Source organism: Physcomitrium patens, chromosome 26, assembly GCF_059467195.1.
Source record: "Physcomitrium patens ecotype Gransden chromosome 26, ASM5946719v1, whole genome shotgun sequence".
Taxonomy (NCBI): domain Eukaryota; kingdom Viridiplantae; phylum Streptophyta; class Bryopsida; order Funariales; family Funariaceae; genus Physcomitrium; species Physcomitrium patens.
Genome location: NC_143435.1, coordinates 3947397 through 3967806, shown reverse-complemented (window position 1 = coordinate 3967806; position 20410 = coordinate 3947397). Strand labels below are relative to the sequence as shown.

General features: G+C 40.4%; 3 protein-coding genes and 1 long non-coding RNA gene across 7 annotated transcripts; 2 read left to right on the top strand and 2 right to left on the bottom strand.

The window, feature by feature from the left end:
- Nucleotides 1-617: 617 nt before the first annotated feature.
- Nucleotides 618-3289, top strand: LOC112278183 (U3 small nucleolar RNA-associated protein 18 homolog). Its single transcript, XM_024511362.3, has 3 exons — nucleotides 618-1415; nucleotides 1702-2008; nucleotides 2332-3289. Exons 1-3 carry the CDS (start codon nucleotides 714-716, stop codon nucleotides 2847-2849), a joined length of 1527 nt encoding a protein of 508 aa, XP_024367130.1. The 5' UTR covers nucleotides 618-713; the 3' UTR covers nucleotides 2850-3289.
- Nucleotides 3290-5988: 2699 nt separating this feature from the next.
- LOC112277947 (polyadenylate-binding protein-interacting protein 7) lies at nucleotides 5989-11120 on the bottom strand. Its single transcript, XM_024510830.3, has 6 exons — nucleotides 10772-11120; nucleotides 8558-9749; nucleotides 8008-8386; nucleotides 7819-7889; nucleotides 7203-7327; nucleotides 5989-6993 (listed from the first exon to the last, which is right to left on the bottom strand). Exons 2-6 carry the CDS (start codon nucleotides 9563-9565, stop codon nucleotides 6699-6701), a joined length of 1878 nt encoding a protein of 625 aa, XP_024366598.1. The 5' UTR covers nucleotides 9566-9749; nucleotides 10772-11120; the 3' UTR covers nucleotides 5989-6698.
- Nucleotides 11121-14058: 2938 nt separating this feature from the next.
- On the top strand, nucleotides 14059-15340 carry LOC141044965 (uncharacterized). 2 transcript variants are annotated; one of them, XR_016501219.1, is made up of 2 exons: nucleotides 14059-14531; nucleotides 14726-15340. It is a non-coding gene; the product is annotated as an uncharacterized LOC141044965 (long non-coding RNA). The 2 variants fall into 2 exon arrangements; XR_012216807.2 differs by having other exon boundaries at nucleotides 14059-14559.
- Nucleotides 15341-15545: 205 nt separating this feature from the next.
- LOC112277706 (F-box only protein 6) lies at nucleotides 15546-18463 on the bottom strand. Of its 3 annotated transcripts, none has more exons than XM_090248084.1 (3): nucleotides 18077-18463; nucleotides 16159-17860; nucleotides 15546-16039 (listed from the first exon to the last, which is right to left on the bottom strand). In XM_090248084.1, exon 2 carries the CDS (start codon nucleotides 17706-17708, stop codon nucleotides 16497-16499), a length of 1212 nt encoding a protein of 403 aa, XP_090104210.1. In that variant the 5' UTR covers nucleotides 17709-17860; nucleotides 18077-18463; the 3' UTR covers nucleotides 15546-16039; nucleotides 16159-16496. The 3 variants fall into 3 exon arrangements, with proteins under 3 accessions (XP_090104210.1, XP_024366105.1, XP_090104209.1); XM_024510337.3 differs by having other exon boundaries at nucleotides 18091-18463; XM_090248083.1 differs by having other exon boundaries at nucleotides 16159-18163.
- Nucleotides 18464-20410: the final 1947 nt, after the last annotated feature.

Genomic DNA, 20410 nt, shown 5'->3' with positions numbered 1-20410 from the left:
GACGGATCAAATATTAATTTAACTGATTTTAGCAAATCGATTCTAATGCATTGTAGTTTCATCATCATTATTATTAGAGTAGACAGATTTTTACCATGTTCTGCAACCTTTACATCATTTTTTTATTTCAATGTGTCAATATATTTCAATGTAAAAGAAATACAAACTACTTCATTTTATTTTCACATCAAAAAAATAAAATAAAATAAAAAATAAAAACCCATATTGTTATACACATATATCAAAGTGATATTAAGATATTGGTTTATTATCACTATTATTATTATTATTAATAATAATACAATGCACTAATTCTATTTATTTAAAAAAATTGCAATGAAAGGAAATATAGTATCTAAACTCTCACATTAAACTATTCAAAAGAAAGATTAATTCAATTATATATTTAACTAATTAATTAATTAATTAACGACCACCCAACCCTTGAAAACAATCAGGCACAACCACACCACTCCACCAGAAAGACGAGGTGGCACACTAAATAGGGCTGAGCTGGATCGAACCCCCGATCGAGTCCATCACTCACTGTCGCTGTGTGAACAGAACCCATACCAAGCGGTTTAGGGTTTTAGGGTTTTAGGAATTGGGCATCATCGTGCACGACGTCGCAGAAGAAGCTCAAAGGTTCTCTTTGTTGCGGTTTTTGCAGGCACCGCGCTCAAGGGCGCCTCGAGAGAGAGTGTGAGAGGACAATGAAGAAGCGTGGCAGAACCGAAGCTGTCGCCGCTGATGCCGATGCCAATGCCTATGCCGTCATCAAGCCGAACATGGAGTCTCTCCTGGAGGAAGTGATGGGTGAGAAGCCGGAGGAGCCCGAGGACGATCCAACAACAGACGCCGTGGAGGAGCCCAGCGCATCGAAGATCATCGTCGCCGGAGCAGGAATTGAGCAGCGGGAGGAGAGGAAACCGGCGTGGGAGGATGAGCATGATGCTGCCGTGGTGGTGGACCTCAAAGCCGCGAGTCGGCTGAAGAAGCTGCGGACTACCGCGGACGAATTGGTGATTCCTGCTTCGGAGTATGCTGCCCGGTTGCGTGCTCACCATGCGAAGCTGAACCCGAGTACCGCGTGGGCTGAGCTTCCTTGGCAGAGGAAGAAGCGGCGGCAGGAGGGCGGGGATGATTTTGGACTGGGATTGGGTGCGGAGGAGGACGAGGAGGAGGAGGAGTATGAGGGTGAGGAGGAGGAGAACCAGCGGGGTTTGTTGCTTGAGCACAGCGACTTGGTAGTGAAGAACAAGGGTCGGCTTCCTCAGGGTCTAATTGAAGTGTCTCGTGTGAAGGATGCCAATATTGTGGAGCCTTCGGATGCGGTTGTGCAATCGGTTGATTTTCATAGCAATGGGCAGCTGCTGCTGACAGCTGGATTTGATAAGAAATTGAGATTTTTTCAGGTTTTTCTCCGCCCAGGCTTGATCTCCTCTGCTTGTTGGTAATAGAATTGCTGATTTTCCAGAGTACGTGATATATTCGTGTAATACAGAGTTAGAAGCGTGGATGAGTTTGAGTCGAGGAAATACATTAGCCATTTTTTGTGTTCAAAAAAATAAAACTAAGAATATGAAACAAAAATATAAAAGTAAATCTGTAAGCTGCATGTGGTTAATTTGGAATTCAGTGTTGAAATACTTCACTATTCATACAATCGTGTAAGAATATTCATCGTTCTGTGGTCTGTAGATTGATGGCAAGAGGAACCCTAAGGTTCAAGGTATATTCTTGGAAGATTTTCCAATTCATAAAGCCGCCTTTGTACCTGATGGGTCTGGAGTGGTAGCGGCAGGAAGACGAAACTTCTTTTTTGTGTATGATCTACAAGCTGGGAAGGTAGAGAGAGTGAATTGTATGGTTGGCCGTGAAGAAAAGAGTTTAGAGAGATTCGAGGTATCTCCAGATGGCAAGATTGTTGCCTTTACCGGTAATGAAGGCTATATTATATTGGCGTCCCTGCGTTCTAGGCAATGTATCGGCACTTTGAAGATGAATGGTGAGTTTTTGAGCTTCGTCTTTCTTTTTCTTTTTTTTCGTTTTTTAATCTTTAACATGTGTTCGTCTACGTAGAGTCGCAGTCCAGTTTGTTGTTTCTGAGGGCAGGTGCAACATTGTTGATTTTTTCGTAAGCCTTGTCGATTATTTTCGCTTTTTATGTTGTGTTATGTTTCTTTTAGTGCCTCAAGTTATGGCTTGAGAGTTCTACGCATCCACCTGTTAGAGGGTAGCTTGACGTCCAGGTTAGACCTCCGGTCATCCTGGGTCAATGAGGCTACTTTTGGAGTCTCTTCTCACAAAATGAAAACTATCTCATGACAGGTAGTACTAGCCATCTCTCATTTGCAGCAGATGGGAAAGAATTACTCAGTATTGGAGGCGACGGTGAGGTTTATCACTGGGATTTGAGGACTCGGAGATGCATCCACAAGGCACCAGATGAAGGGTGTGTTAAAAATACGGCGTTGCAGGTGTCGCCTGATAGTAAAATTTTTGCAACGGGATCAAGTGCCGGTGTTGTCAACTTGTACAATAGAGAGAGTTTTCTTGGCGGCGTCCGGAAGCCATTGAAGGCATTTATGAATTTGACAACGTCTGTGGATAACTTGAGATTCAGTCCTGACTCACAGATCCTGGCCATCAGTTCTCGTATGAAGAAAGATTCAGTACGCCTGATTCATGTTCCATCCCAGACGGTGTTTTCGAATTGGCCCACCCTAAAGACACCGCTGCAGTATGTTCATTCCATGGCCTTCAGTCCAGGAGGAGGTTACTTCGCAACTGGAAATGGGGCTGGTAAGGCACTGCTATTCAGGCTTCGCCACTATGATCATGCTTAGTCTCGCTCAGAAGGTAGTAGTCAAGAGGCAGCGTTTGCAGTGCATTTTAGAACCAGCAATTATTGACAGAGCCACAACTTTTATCAACCGAGACCTGGTAAGTAGAGTGAGTTGGGAGTGTATCGGTATCAGTACACCCTCTGGTTGTTGTGGCTCTTGATCAGGGGATCGTTCTGGGTGTAAATTCAAAGGAGCCATTAACGAAACATTCATGGAATTAGAGAACCCAGGTTGAAGAAATGCTCACCCTGTTGGTTCCACCAATAGCCTGGACTTCAGTATCAGGCAAAAACCCTGCGAGGCTATGAAGATGATTCTTAGAGGATCTAAGTTTATGGACGGTCGTTTAATATGTTTTTGACTAAGGGAGCTGTGAAACAGTTGTAATGAAATCAGGCAAATGAGCATTCGTTTCCTACGAATCTCAACCGTTTGTGTCCTGTTATGCTGGATTGTGAATGCTTCCCTGTCCTATTGCATGCTTGCTTGTCGTTGGAGCTTAAAACATATGTTGAACACTGCAGATAAAATTATCTGTAATTTGATTAAACTATGAAGATTGGAAAAACAGTGGAAGGTGAGGTTTTTTTTTTTTTTTTTTTTTTTTTTTGTAGTTTTTAATATATGGTGAAGATTTAAAGTTTGCTTCCGACGTTCATGCCATATTCATTGTTTATTTAACGTGTTTTACTTTTAATACTTGAAAAGAACACCGTTGCATTCATAGTGTTTGTTGTGTTCACACTTGAGCATTTTAGTAACTTTGACATCGTATCACAATCATTTTTCTAGCACTGGGAATTTTAGTGACCGAATAAATAACTTTCAGTGTAATGCTTTACGTCTTATTGTTCGAACGAAAAATCTATTTTGTTGTTACGAACTTTCACGTTTACTTAAATTTCGTAAACTTGATTTTTATGAATGTAAGTAATTGAAAATGTCTGTCGTGTTGAAGACATTAAAAAAGAAGAAGAGATAAATTAAAAAACAAATAAAGAATCTAATGTTTTATGATTATTTTCAACGTACATCCTTGTAATCCGTCACTGATCGGAAATTGAATGTTGTCTATTCCTCCTGTTACAAGAGCATTTGCAGTAGTAGACCTCTTCTCCAATCTTTCCAAACAGTACAAGCTTTCCCTTCATTCCTTCCATGGTTGACGTCATTACTATTTTAGCTTGAGCACAAGATGTACCGTATAGATAGAACGTAACTTAATGTTGATGTACAGTATTGTTTGTGTACGAAAATATTCTATTTAAGAAAGTAATCAAAAATTGTTTTTTATGTTTTTTATACATCCACTTTCTCATCTTTTATCTTCAGCAAGCTCATATCTAGTGATGGAGTAGCTCTGTCTACTATCTCTACTACAGCTTCTGAAAGCTTGCATTGTAAAGAAGCCCTACTGCCAGACCAAAAGTATAAAGAGTCGAAGAGTAAAGCAGGATATATGCAACAATGAACTCCTTTTAAAGACTTAGAATCTACTTTTTCTTGTTTTGCATTGTAGAAGGTAGTCCATACTTTTGAGTCTTTGTTGCTTGTAATGAGCTTTGCGTACATCAGCATTGTTGTGGTACCATCTTTTCTAAACTCCTTCAACGGATGCTTAAACATATCGTCTTTTGATACATTGATACCAATTTCCTTGGAGTGCTTCATGATGTATTCTTTGCAACGATCGTATATTGCGTGTATGTTAGCACAAAATGCATTCTCGTTAGTATCTTTATCTTTTACACCGATGCTAATGCACATGCTCTTATTTCCTTTGTTACTAGATCCTGAAAACGAATCATCTTGTATTCCAAACGAATAGAACGCACATCCTTTTGGTGCTAGTATCAAAGGGTACTCTGTTCCATTCTCAGCTTTGTACGAGATACCTACTCTTTTTCTAGCGGATGGGACTACAGACTTTCCTTTTGATCTAGAAGCTTGGAATGCATCTCTTACACATGTAAATATTATATTCAGAGGGTTCAGATCATATATAATTCTTCTTTTTGAGGCCATGACTGGTTGATGTTGATAATAGACACTATAAGGTGGTATTATTTATCAGTTGACTATGTACATATCATTCTCTACTAGGATCTTAATCATGACATATGGAAGCTCCTTTTTGGTTCTAGTAATCATCCATCTATATAGCTTCTGCTTTATATTGTAAGAAAGTAGCAGCATACTATCATACTTCGAATCTATAAATGTTCTTATAGCATGTCTTTTTTTTACTTAGAAGATTCTCTTGACTTGAGAAATCAGAGAATGTAGGCCCTATAATGTCCATAATGCTTGCTTGCTTAGTTTCATATGTAAGCAAGTATTATATGTAAACAAGCTAAATATAATTAGAAAAGCTTTCTGAAATAAAGATCCTCAATAAAAAAACTTCTACTAAAATACTAATCATGAGTTCAAAACTTAGATTTCAAAATACCATTGTATAACTTCTCTTTGTTTTTGAACATAGAATGTATAAAAAAGAATGAATAAAAAGTTTTGAATTATTCTCCTAAACCACAATATTTTTTGCTTTGAAAATTAATGCATCGTAACGTATAACTGAGAACATGAATGATGCAACTGTCGATGTATTTAAAATACAAATAATAAATCAATGCTTTCACTTGTTATTTCACACATATAAAATTGAAATCAATTAGCCAATACTAGACAATTTCTTATTCAAACACTTCATTTTATGCAATCTAGCTATAATAGCAGTCATACTGTGTATTTGATGCACGAGAACATCTTTCAATTATTAATGATTTCATAAGCAATATTTAAAATGATGATTAAACCACACCGAAACAACTTTCACCTTGAAGAATAACCGATTTCATGTTCGAACTAACAACCCTTCATGCATGAGGCTTCCCACATGTGGAGAATGTATTGTTTCGGAGATGAGGTTTCAACCGTCCCTAGTAACATGGCCAAGCAAAAGCCTTTACCTTAATGCAAATGCAGAGTGAGGAGCAGTTTTGATATAGACTTGGGTTTATAAAGATGAAACGAGATTTAAATGATTCTAGACATTGAAAATAGAGACATGAATTCTCTACAAAGCCCAAAATCTGATTCAAGTCACATGAATGGGGGCTGCTCAGCCCTGTGTCTATGCAGGCCAAGGAAAACTAACGTTTCCATCAATGAATGATTTACAATAAGCAGACCTGGATGTAGTATGATTGTATACGGTATGTACAATCACTTCATCTGTCCAAACCTATCTAAACCTGCAGAGTCTCAGAGCTCAACGCTTGCAGTAAGAAAACGTCCATGCCAAAGTGACATTGAGTTGACTGTACAGGAAAATCATTGCAGCAAGGAAAGAGCACTGCAAAGACTACTGAGACTTCTGAGACACTGAGTTAACTGCAGTTGAAAAAATAGGCACCATACTATAAGACTCCCTCATTGGTCACATGTTTTTTGACGACCCTACTGAGAGACCTATTTCAAGCCTTAGGCAACAGTCCACTCAATGCATATCGCTATAACCTCGTCTCTAAAAGATGTAGGTTGACAAACGTTACACGTACAAAAGAGTGCCTGACCATATTAAGCTGCACAACATGGAAATATTATACTGACAGTGACATAGCACTGTTTAAGTATACCCTCTATGCAAGGGCTGCTCTACTAAAACCCAGTGGCTAGTGAAAAAGGATCACATAAGAGCCCAAGGGAAAACCCTACGGATTCATCTACAAACAGTAGCAGTTGTTAAATGTACTTGCCTAACTTTGCAGGGCCATGTGACACGGCCCAAGGACTTGCTTCTCCAGCCAAAAGCTGAAATACAGTATAAGACAAAGACAAACTCCGTCATCTTATGATGATGCGAAGCATGCCGGCTTGGGGTTCTGTAAATTGTAAATGCTCCTCCTCAAGCAAGTATTTCTGCACAGCTGCTGGTAACCTAGATGGTGTTCGCGAACCCTTTGTATGGTGTCCTGTGCCCACACAGATGAAGACAGTTTCTCGCTGCCTGGTGTTTCTTACGTTGTATTTCAACTGCGCAATCTCACGTTTCAACAACGGGATTGCTTCACCCACATGCAGGCCGTGTAAGTCTATCAATCGCTGCCCTAGAGAGTTATTGATATAGGCATTTGAATTTCTGCACATAAAAAGACAAAGCCATAAAAATGAGCGTCGATCACAAAACGAGAGGGACACTCCTCTAAGACAGGCACTCAATTGCAAAATCTGTAAGTGTCAACTAAGTACCCTTCGATTATCTAGAATGCTGCAAATCCAGCATGATAGACATTCAGAAATTGAAGGCACAAGACACGATCCATCAAGTATCACAACAACATCCAGAACCTTTGCCAGAAGATGGCCTCCCCAGCCTTATTGTGTGCAGCTTTCATTTGCTCATTGTGCCACTGTCCCTTTGCACTCAATTCTTTTGCCAGAGCTTTGTTTCCTGCAAGATATGCTTGTCTTGCCTGTTTGAAACATTCAGATTACACAATCTTAGAACATTGGTTCTCAATACATTATAGCAGATGACCAGAAACTCTAGTACTAAACGAACTTCTAGACAATGCGGTTAGATTTTATGTGTACTTTTGCTCGCGACAGAATAGCCAGTGATGACTTTGCAATGCTACATACACTATTTAGTTCGCAACATCCAAATCCAAGACGGAAAGAACGCTACGTAAACCAAGTAATATTAGTCCGCAAAAGTAACCAGACAAACAGAGGCACCCTTCTAATTACAAATGGCAGCATACGCAACAAAATGAATGTTTGCAGAATTAACTAACAACAGATGTTCGATAGGATACGAATACCCCTGCAACATTAAGGAGCAGTTGATACGTATGCCTCAAAAGTTGAAACTTGATTGCACAAGCTCGCGAAGTAATAATTTCGAAACTAAATTCCTCCTACAAACTCTGCTGAATGTCCCAAGAAGGTACAGAACACGCACCTGCTCAAAATAGGCATTTCGGACACGTGCGTGATCACGAGCTTCCTCTCTCATGTCGGAATACATGTTTCCTGAAACACACACAGAGAGTTGGTAACGGGAACGATCAAAATACTTAACGGATGCAACACAAGGACATGAAAATCTTTGAAATTTTTCACAGTAAGGGGTATCTCTTAGACAACTCACCCACAGATTCTCCTGTCTCCAACCACGGTACAGAAGTCTGAACGTCATGTCCATGCATGTGAAACGGTTCCAACCTTTCATTGTGGGAAACCCTCGCTTCTCTCGAATACCCACCAGCTCCTGGACCTTGAGACAAACCCCGTCCAGCACTAAGAGAGAGATCCACGCCACCATTTCTCTCAAACTGCAGCTGAGCAGCCTGTTGCGCTACTTGCTTCCTCACAGCTGCAGCAAAATCAGGTACAGATCTAGATTCTCTCAGAGATGCTCTTCCAGAAATGTTCTCAAGTCCTGGTAGAACTGGAAAATCTCGTGGCGAAGGAGGTGCAGGCGCAGGTGGTGCCTGGAATTGCTTTGCCGAGGTGCCTTCATTTTGCAGCTGCAAGATATATAATGTTAGTTCAAGATAGAGAAGTCAACTATGCCTGTCAGGTCCGCTACTTTAATGGAGAAAAGACAAAGCAGAAACATGAACAGCCTAAAGCATTCAGCAGCATAGTTATGCAGAAAAGGTTTGAAGCCCATCAGAATGACTAAGGTTGTTCCGCACCTCAAGCTCGGTAAGCATGTCCACCGTAAGAGCCAAATCACCACCATTGGCGTAGTAAATCTCGGCAAGACTATCAGAGGCAAACCCTGGAAACTCATTAGCAAGAATAGTAACAGGGTCGACAACCTGGGTTAAATCTTCCGGAAACGCAAGATCAGATCCACCCCATTCAGAGAATGCAGTCACTGTTTCGTTGTTATCAGTCCAAGCGGACTGCCTATCACGACTCATTTGCTGAACAGAAGACCGTAGCTCTGGCATGTATGGCCTCACAAAGCCAGGTCCCAAGGAAGAGGTTGAACCCTCTGAACCATTGTACCGAGCGGTGACTGTTCCAGAAGGATTGTAGGTGGGGGCTCTAGACACATTCTGATGAGCTCTGTCGTCGTAAGTGAAATGTTCTCCTGGTACAACATTTCCAGCACCACCAGTCCAGCTGGCGGGAATATGACTCCGACCAGGAACATCAAGAGATCCAGGCTCTTCATACTCTGCATTCTCCACAAAATCCCCAAAATCAAAATCAGGCATGAGATCTTCTGGAAGCTGTGCACGACAGAATCTTCTATATTCGTCGTCTGAAGCATTTGAGTTGCTTGAATTTGTTCTATTCAATCTTGAGCCTGCAGTCTCTTTGTCCCCACTGGCTGCGAAAGTAGGAGATTTCTGCGACTCCCAAACTTGAGCAACACTTCCAGGTGAGAGGGCGTTGTAAGTCTTGGGAACAAATACCGCTGCATTAGGATTGAGGTTCGTACGTGCTAGGGATAAAGAAGTAGATGTTGACTGAGAGAGGTTGGATTGGCTTTGTGAGGATAACAATGGGGGACTCTGACTGCTAGAATAGCCAGGGGTATCGTTGGATCCAGATTTACTCTGATCTCGAGCAGTAACAGACAAGTTTGACATGCTCGCAGCGAGGCTTTCGCCACCTGCAAATGAAGCCAAAACATTGCTTGTCCCTACCATTTTATATGGTTCACGAAACTCTCTCCCATTATACCCCATAGTAAAGAGCTTTGCAGCTCCTCCTTTCGAACGTTAATACCTTAGACGTGCTTAAGAGGCAAGCTGACTGTATGCAGGCCCAGGATTTTGAATCTCGACCACAAAGAGTGTAATAGGCTGGTGCTACGCAGCACGAGTCCTGCCAAAAACTGTGCAATGTTTGCAGCTCCTCAGACGAACAGTCCTACAACAACAAAATACAAAGAGCATATAAAAGATACTCTCTAAAACTCGAGATAAATGAAGAACTTAACCTGAAGGTGCAGCAAGTTGAAAATTAGGATTCTAAAGACGTAATCACAACCAAACTTAAGAGGCTTGACGCGCATAAGTTGCTAAATGCAGATTCGGAATCCAACGAAAGAATCAAGCCAAACTACTACTGGTCTCAAAGCTTTACACTGTGCGTTGTGAAACACCTCCAAACCAGACAAACCCCGAGAAATCATAACTAATGTTGGTTTCAGTGCGTCCCATTGCATAAACACAGTTCATTCGAGACGGGAAAGGTCAAGAATTGAGCAAGGCAATTCGCGAACTTCTACGTGAGAAATGGAATACTCATACAGTTGAAATCAAGGCTAAGCTCCTCCGCCAAGGCAGTGTCGAAACCCATCCCCCAACCCTAACTAAGACGGTGTATTCCCTCCCAGCTGAGAAGTCGCCTTTGGCGTGAAACCCAAGACTGCAGATTGGCAGCTAAACTCTATACCTACCGAGACAGGTGTAAGGGGCGTTCACCAACCCTAAGCGAAGCTCATATTTCTCTCCGCATCTTCATCTAAAAACTCGTGAAATTCGAAAAACAGCTTGCACGATACCCCCGGAAGTGAAGAACATCCACTTTCATCATTTCACCCACATGATCAGGGTCAGCGTTCTAACTCCACTACCAACACCCACACTCCCAAACCACACCACCGCAGCGAACTCTATTTTCCACCACCAAATATACCCAGAATAAAAACACTGAAGCAGGGAAACGCCACAAGCAACCTGGAAACCTCTACCATTCGGCACACAATAACGACCCCTACCAACCACCGCCCTCCAACAATTACCCCCACACAGAGACACAAAACACCAGAAACAACAAACCCAAAATCACGCATTAACCGCCCACGCGGAACCCACAAGATCAAATGCAAAGAAACAGGGCCCAGAATGGGATCCCTAGTATGGGAATCCCCACCCACCACTATTTACCTTATCTGCAAAGCGGTCCTTCATGTGATTAAGCGTTTTCCCTTGCAAAAAACACCACCACCAACACACACACACACAAAAACCTACAAACACGGTAGCCGCGGCACGATCAGTCTGAGCTTATCTTGAGCGGGATTTCCATTTCCGTGCACTCAGAGGCAGAGTCAGAGACCAAAAAACAACACCCGCCCTCGCTCTGTCTGTGAAGCTTAGTTCCCACGGTCGACCCGTCGATTGTTGAAGCTGTGCTCGCTACGAGAGTCCTGGCTTTTGCCTGCCTTACTTGCTTCCTTCCTTGCCTGCTTCTGCTACTTCTGCTACTCCTCCTGCTGCTGCTGCTCCACTCGGAAACAGGAAATCTGGGCCGCGGAGGGGCCTCGCCTCGCCACTAAAGGCTCGCCTGAATCCTGGGATGGCCTCACGCCACGGGCCGTGGCCGTCCCCGGTCCCGATGAGTCCCCCCTGCGCCGGGCCGGTTTCCTTTTTTCCTTCTTCGGGCAGGTAAACGGGCAGATGGGAGGGCAGGTGGGCGGGCAGGCACTCATCCTCTCATCTCAGTCGTGGCATTGGTGACCTCACTTCCGCACTACTTTCTCAACTCAACTCAACTCGTCTTCTTCCTTTCTCCTTTCTTTCCTTCCTTCATTCTTTCCTTCCTTCTATGGCTACGACCCATTCTGCCAACACTTTTATGTGGGTGAGGCTTTTTTGTTGCCCTTGGATGCATCAACTTTTTGTATTTTGCGGGGCTACCAACATTTTTAGTTATTTATGTATTTCAAAATAAAAAGGTTCATGAGGATTGTTATTGTTACTCTTGATGGTAACATCAAATGAAGATGAGCATGTAATATTTTGTTGGAGATGTTTGTTGAGTTCTCTAGATTTTTTTGAATGAAGAGCACCTATGTGTTGTTGGAGTTGGCCATGTGTCATGTATCTTTTGTTAAGAAAGTTGCATTTGTATTCAATATTTATTATTTCAAATATTTATATTCAATACTAAATATGTAAAGTTATTATTTTTATTATTATCATATGTATATGAATATTATTTTAATGTTTTTTTAAAGTATTCTGGATATTTTAAGACACATCTTATTGTTTTGTAAATTTAAATAGAACATAAATATCAGATGAGAATAACATCAATTTAAAAACAGTGAATCATTACAAAAATAACTAAACAAAATAATAAATTATGAAACATTATTTATAACATAAAATTATTTTGATAAAATTTTAAGTAATGAAAATTTGAAAAAAATGCAATGTTAAAAATACGAAGACAAAAAAAACAATTAATGCCAAAGAGTAATTTTATCTATAGGGAATTACATAACTATGATAAAGTCTTATTACATGTATTGTATTGGATTGTTGTGATATTAATTTTGAATGTTACTTTTAATAATATTATTTGGTTAATAATAGAAAAAATAAAATTTATACAGCCTTCAACCTTCACAAGCTTCAAAAGACTCACAAATTAATTACAATAATAATGTTAGAAAGTAATAAAAGACAATCTTTCAATTAGATTTTCACAAAAGTGTCAAACAAATTTTAGCAATAACATTTAATTTATAAAAAGACTTTAAGGAATAAAAAATTTAAATAAATAAAAAGTGTTTTATTTTTTATCTACTTTAATTTAAAAATGTGCACAAATGCAATGTGTTTGTATACTACCAAGTTGTATTATTGTTAGGCAATGTAATTACTACTTTGAAAGAGATTGTAAAAGAAAAAGACAATATACTAGAAGAAAAATGTCACAATATTGGTGCTAGAAAAAAATTGCTAGTATTGTAAATAAAATCAATTCATGAATATCTTTCAACTCCCTCACTTGCTTGTTTAAATGTGAATAAACATATAAATAAATAAGTATATAAAAAGACACACTTAGACTGATGCCCATTTTTCTTCAGGAGCAAAGAAATCATTGGTCTTTTTACTACACAACGTTCCCAATTACATTTTTAGAGAGTCACAATCCCAATTTGTAATGGTTCACATTATGGCCTACTAAGCTATGCACAAAGTCCACTTTTCAAATTAAAACTTTTATACTATATCATGTATTTTTTTGCATTTACATCACTTTTATTATTTTACACTTGGGAACTCTTTGTATAAGTTATTCATAGACACAAATATGTGTATTAGATAGATTCAAGTAGAGACACACACACACACACACACACATATATATATATATATATATATACTACAAATTGCACATTGTGAGTTCCAAGGATCTCAAATCCCAAGTCAGTAGAGTGATGTGGGGCCCAACTGAGATTTGTGTGGTGAGGTGATAATTCAAGGACCATGCTGATACATGGTTTTTGGAGATAAAATCAAGGCTTTTTGTTGCACAGGGGAACACCTTGAATTACGGTGTTTGCACAGATTATGAGGAATTAAATTAAATTATTTTTAAAATGAATAGATTGCGGATGAGTAATGAATAACATTGTTCCAGTGTAGACTCTTTTGAAGGAATAACTTTGACATATTTAACTTATCACTGAGAATAAATTACAAATCAATTGAAAAAAAGGCAATGGTGATAAGTTTAAGAGTTTGAAAAAAGGTGTGTATGCTTGTAAGATATTGCAAAAACACAATCCATATATGTAAATATTCTTTTGTTTCCTTAAAAGTTTCATTTTTATTTATATTTTATTTTTAAGTTGAAAAAGAACAAAAAGAGTAGAGGTGGTTGTACTTTATTTATTTCCTCAGCCTTTTTTTTTCTTCTTTATAAAAAAAAAAATTGAAATCTTTCTCTTACTGGTGAAATTCATTGAAAGTTCTTTAATAAAAAAAAACAATTGTATTAGGGTGATCAAAGGCTGTCCTGTTCCATGGAACAAAAGAAATTTAAAAATCTTCAATATGAAACATAGACATCAAAGGAAAATGAGAGGTCACAAAATAAAAAAACAGGTTGGTATTATTATTATTATTATTATTATTAAATCTTATTCTCAAGACTTTTGATTTTTCAAATCCTTGTTCTGGAAGTGATTTAAAAGACTATCACATACACAATGCAGTTTATGTGGAATCCTATACCATTTTCCTCATTAATCTTCAGTTCCTTTCATCCCATGCCCCTGTGTGCCCGTTACACAAAGCACATTTCTTTCCCTTTTTCCCCTGAAACCTAACAGAAGTTAAGCTTTATTTATCTAAATTTGTATTGAAAAACCAGCGAGATTAGAATTCACCGTTGGACTTGTGATTTGATGCGTGGCTGTCCAGGAGCAAGCACGCTATCAGACGTCATGGCCACCGGGCACTTCGAACAGCAGAAAGCCAATTCAGAGGCACAAATCGACATCACCATGCCCCTCACATCCCACACAAAACACAACCAAACAGTGGGCGGAGGATTCAGCAGCGAGCTGTCTTTTCAAGCCAAGCAGATACCATGGCGGGTATATCCAGGACTTCATTACCAAATTATCGCATTCTGTGTTTTTTTTACCATGGTATCTACCTCGGGTATCATCCTTCGTGCAGGAATTAGGGTTTGCTTGTTCGCATTGTTGCGCGGAGTCCTCCATAAAGGCTGAAAGCAGGTGCCTCACCGAAATCCTGTGTTGGCTGCGGGTTCTCGTGGATCTCGCTCATCTGTCGAGAGGATGGTATTTGGGTCTTCTCCTGCCCATGAGATAATGCATTATTGTATTTGGCTCTGTTGTGGAGCTGACCGGAGCACTGAGTTGTGCTGAGGTTAGCACAGGTGGTTAACGATCTTGACTGTCGTTAGGGTATGGGATTGATGCTATCAGTTGCACTTTTTTTTTTTTTTCTCCTCCTTCTTGTGACTAGTGTTTTTGGTTTTGTTTTTAATTTTTTGTTTTCTTTGAGTCGTTGTGGCTGTTAGTGTCGTTTGGATATCTGTGAGTTCATAACTATCCGCGGGGTTCGTTGTAGATGTACGCCGCGGCTGAACGAACTCGTAGAGTGAAAACAGATGGGATGTCACCATTGCGTCTGGATGTGGCGTTTTATCACCTCGCTTCTCTTGTCATGGGGTGTTGAGTTAAATGACGCCACAACATCAAGTACTACTCCTCTAGGTCGTTTTTTGGTTGGTATTAGTGTGTAATGCTCTCGGCGTAGTCACTCCTGAGTGTTCCTCATTGAAGAGGTTTAAATGCCGTTTCCCTCTCCACTCAGAGTTTTCTTGTTGAAGAGTCATTTTCTCTTTGGAACCTGAAGCAATCAATCGTATGGTTCTGGTTTTCCTAGAATATGGAACCTCCTGACGTCATACTCCTATTCCTCCTTCTTGGCGGATGTTCTTGTAGTCCCTTCTGATGTATTATTGCTCCGCTCGACGAGGAGTTTCTGCCGTAGGCTCAACGTTGTTGTCGGGGTTTACCCTATATTATCGTTACCTTCAGAACGTCTGTAACAAACTGCCTAGTTGACAGTCTGTCCTAACTTAAGTTATACGGCACAGACACTTTGAGTACGCCTTCACTGTGATGTAATGCTGTGGTACTTAATCTTAAACAATGTCCATACACTTGATATTTCATAGAATATTCTATGTACGACCCACTAAAATGGGGATCTCGGAAAAATCTTCTGTTAAACATGTGTGTACAAACTCTGAATGGCGGAAAATGACGTTATTCTGATAAAGATCATGTTCTATGTTCTGCGGAGGAGAAAAAGTCCTCTCTGGAAAATAAGTTGATAAAGTCAGTATTCTGACTACCATACATTCAAAGCTTAAACAGTCACATTAAGTAAGATGGCAATGATTGAAATCGTTGAATATTTCATGTAGCAATCCACTACTCTACCGCACAGTGCTGAAAGAAACTGCTTATCCAGTATGATGTTCCAAGTTGATCGGAACAATAATTGCCCGAGAAGTCTGAAAATGCTTAGTAGAAGTGACTTAGTCGACATCCCTTTCTATTTACATTGAATGATTTTGCGCGCTCAAAAACTGATGCCTCAATAGACCCTTCCCAACAGTTGTACAGATGAATTCCTTGCAATGTGTAAAGCATTTTCAACTTCTCAAAGTATGAAAATTTCACCTAAAATGGGATACCGACTTACTGTAATCCCATCCGCAATTACATTATCACATCAATTGCTCAGACCCGTAGATGTCATCAGCTGTCAGAACTCCACAACAGCAGGGCCGCATCATGCGCCTCCGGCCATAGCCCAAGATACCAAGTTTAGGGTTTCACGCCACCAACAGCAAAGTAGCATGTCGAACATCTGCACACCAACTGGGCAGATGACAAAATTGCTACAGTAAACTGCATGAGAAGTCAAGAATATCGGGTGCCGCAAAACAGAAAAACATGAAGAAGGTTGTGAGAGATCTGAGTGAAAACCTGTGGACATCACTAGCTGTCAGAACAGCTTCTCCACAACACCAGAGTCACATCGGGTGCCTCCGCGTAGAGCGAACGTAACCAACTGTGTGAGGCGCCACCAACAGCGAAAAACACTAAGCCTCGAGGTTTGGGGGAGAAACTGCTGCCAGCAGAGAAGGGTGCGTCATGCCGACTGAGGAAAATGACAACACCCAGTTCAAAGAAATCCGTCTCCATTCATTCTGCACAGATTCTCAACGGGTTTCGTTGTTTTTCAGCGGGGGACGACGTACTTTGCTCTTCCATGCAATTGACTTTGATAGGGCTAATCGATGAGTTGCCGACCTGAAGCCTATTCAAATCTTAGGGGAGTCTTTAGAGGGAACTGGAGCCGAAGAGAGACGAATGAAGTTGCCAAACAACCCCGCCCTTTCTTCTTCGAAATCCATATGACCCGCGAGGCCGTTACCTTCCACCTCAAACCACTCCTCCTCATTCAAGTCGTAGGACACGCTATCGCCTGTCACTGACGAAAAGTGGATGCAGCCTTGGTCGTCTCCCACAGCAAGAAGATTAGCACCCGTGCCGATGCAATCGATGTAAGGACTCCAGTGGCCACCATATGTAGAGTCGTAGTCGGGAAGCATATCGTGATATTTTTCGTCTTCCATCGTCGCAACAAAATTGAGCTGCTTCCCGGCAGCGTCGATCTCTGAAATGGAAATCTCCTCATCGTTGTAGCCGATGAAAAACAAATCGCCTGAGCAGGCTACCAGCTGAGGAATGAAACAATCTCCGGGCGGATCCACCTCCAAGTCAGTCCATTGGTCGGTCTTTGTGTCGTAAGAGTAAATTGCGTACGTCCGTAGCGATACATGGTTTTCGTTCATGTCGCGGAAGATTGTGTACAAGATAGTGTCCACCTTCAGTATGTGGCACGGCGTGAGGGTTGGTGGAGGGTGTGCGAATGGTCGCCATTCACCCACACTGGAGTTGTAGACGAAGCAGCGCTTTCTCGCTGGGTCTTCAATGCCGTACTCCTGGACCACAAATAGTTTGTAACTCAGCATGTCGTCAGCGACCACCAACGCCACGGCAGGGTTGAAGTATTTTGCAGCGGAGTTGGAGAAGAGCGGGGGAAGTTCCTTGAATGATTTCGTTACCGGATTGCACACGAACATGGCCTCATCCTCCCCATCTCCAGTGATCCAGAGCACGGCCAACCACCCCTTGTCCGCGGCGAGTGTGGAGCGCTGGTAGTTATCGGCTATTTCGATCTTTTCGTTCAGATGGTCGTAGAGAAAGGTATCACTTAGCACATAGAGGCTTTGGGTACTCGGGTCACGGATCTCCCAGCTACACTCGTTGTCGTTGGGTGTGATCACGTCAGGTGTCCGGAACAGATAACCAGTTTGTGGCTTGGCCTTCAACTTAAACTCTTCTTCCTTCGTCAACGCAGCCCATCTCTTGCACACCACTCGGAGCCGACACAGCTCGGGAATTGGCACATACAATAGCACTATCTCCAGAAGGTCCGCCGGGAAGCTCTTCCACAGCGCACAATCCATCGGGCTTCTACTTCGCAGCTGTTCAACCGATCTTCCGCTTATACGCACAATGTGAACCCCCCAGAAAACAACATCAACAACAACACAACTACACCAAACGAGGCCAGCGCTCCGCAGCCTCGCACGCTCCCAAGGCCCAAATCTCCAAAGGCCTCAACACACACACACACAAACATACAGAGTTTAGTTGCAGCTGAAGCCTTGAAACCACACACATGCACGACTTTTCTCTCTCAGCAAAGCTCCAAGCCTCCTCCAAGCCCAACAGATATGGAATGCTTGATTGCAGCCGAAGTTTCGAACACCCATGCCACCACTTTACGGCCTAGGGTACACTCCCATCGCTGTGCCTTGTCCAGGTTAATCACCTCAGCAGACATACCACGATTCGATGCGTTTGATACCGACGGGCCGCCTGCGCTTAATGTCGGGACCACATCAGAGGGACGTATCCCGTCCCCCCCCCCCCCCCCCCCCCCTCCCCCCCTCTCTCTCCCTCTCTCTCACAAATTTGACGCCGCGCCAGCTTGCAAATCCAGCAACTAATTCCGTGTCATGCCCCATCCGCCTCAGGTAAGGTTTATGATGCCCACCGATCTCAAAGTGTCTAGTCTAGTGCAGTTCAGTCCCAGTCGCGTCCCATCCCATCGCTCGTCTCGTCTCGTCTGCTCTGCTCTGAGCTCTCGCCGTATACCGCACAGCAATGTCCATCCGTTGTGTGCGCTACTGCATTGCTGTCGGGTTTACTCCTCTGCCAGCCGTGATGCGATCCCCCCCCCCCTCCCCCCTCCCCCCTCCCTAGCAGCCTTTGCCTACCCTTCGCAAACTTTGGCTTCGCTGTGTTGAGGCGGGCTGGCGACTCGTCCGTCACGAGGCTCGTTCGCGGCGCGGGTTCCCCCCCTCCCCCCCCGCGCTGCTCGCGTCCGTCGCTGTGCCCACGCCACACTCCCAATGTGAATATAAATAAACAAATATAAAAGTCAATGTGAGATTTAACATTTAAGGAATAAACAAGCCTTCTCATTGCTGCATGTATTTTAAGTGAAGATTTTAGAGAGTTTGCATTTCACGCATGGACTTCAGGGAAGAAGAAAAAGTTAAAACATGAGCTTTGTTCAACTAGAAGGTAATTTTAATGTGGAAGAGTATATATATATATATATATATATATTTTCTATTGTTTATAAACCATCCTTCCTATTACTCTTGGTTGCTATGGTCTCCTACTGTCCATTTTGATTTTTAATAAGCTTTCGTTCTTTTGAGGTGTAATAGAGTTACAATGATCTTGCAAGGAAGTAAGCTGTTGTGTTGTAGGTGAGCAAGCACTAACACTTTCCGATTCATGGATACTAAAATTAATCATGTATCAATAATACATGATAACAATATGAATATGTCTAGAATAATACTAATTAGAATTGGATTTGCTAAGATGTTGTTGATGGGATGAATTTGGTGATGCTTAAGACATTAATATTATAATATTTTGTGTAATGGAGTGTGAGGTGAAAGAGAGCCAACTATTGAACATGAACATGCTTTAATGTTTTGCAAGTTGTTAAAAGGCCATCTACAGATTTTAGTTTCCTGTGAATCACAATTAGATAAACCTTGTGAATAAATGTGTGATGAGTTACAATTTAGACAAGAAAGATATGTTAAATTAAAGGATCATGATTAAGAGATGATTGCAATGTTAAAAAAAGAATAATTAATATTTTTTTCATGCTTAATAATAGAATTGGTGGTACAAATCTTATATAAAGGATATATTTAAAAACATACAAGCTAGATTTGAATATGAAAATAATGTAAGTTTATATTTTATCTTATTTAATACTATCTAATTTAAACTATTTTCTTTTATATTATAAAATATATAGCATCAATTTTGTGAAATGAATTTTAATAATTGTGCAATGATTACAATTGCTAGATGTTTTATATAACTTCATATTTTCTAATTTGATGTATTGTTTTAATGCCCTCAAGTATTGTAAAATTTATTTAAGGTTGTTTTTGGATTCCATTTAATAATTTTAGTTTTTTAAAATTATATTTTTTTAAGACAATTAAGCATTCATGCATAGTTTCTTTTTATATTTTGAGTCCAAGTAGAAACTACACAAAAAGAATTCAATATAAAAATGGAAAAATACATAAAATTGCTTCACAAGGCCTTCAATTCAAATATTGCAAAAGCATATAAAGATATTATATTTAATATCTACTTGATAAATCAAATTATAGTCTAGTATCTATGTTGGCTAGGATTATTTAAATTAAAAATTACTTAGTGAGTGAAGCTCAAGAAATAGACTTGATTGAAAATATAGATGAAATTTAAAACTAAAACTTAGGACAAAAATTATTCTTTCTTTGTCTTAAATTAAAAATGTATATACGATGTTTAAAATAATTTAAGATTTAATAGCTATTATTCATATTTTTGACCGTTTTTACATATTTGGAATATTGTCATTAAATCTTGAATGGAAAGAAATAATTAAATCCTTCCTTTAACAACAACAAGTATAAAATTAATTGAATATTATTGCATGGATATTTGAATTGAAGCAATATGTATTAATTGGTAATATATTTAAGCATGAGATTATTAAAAATGATCTTGTATAAATGAAATCATTTAAAATTTTAAATACATGGTATTCCACCTGTTTATTTTACATTATTTTTAA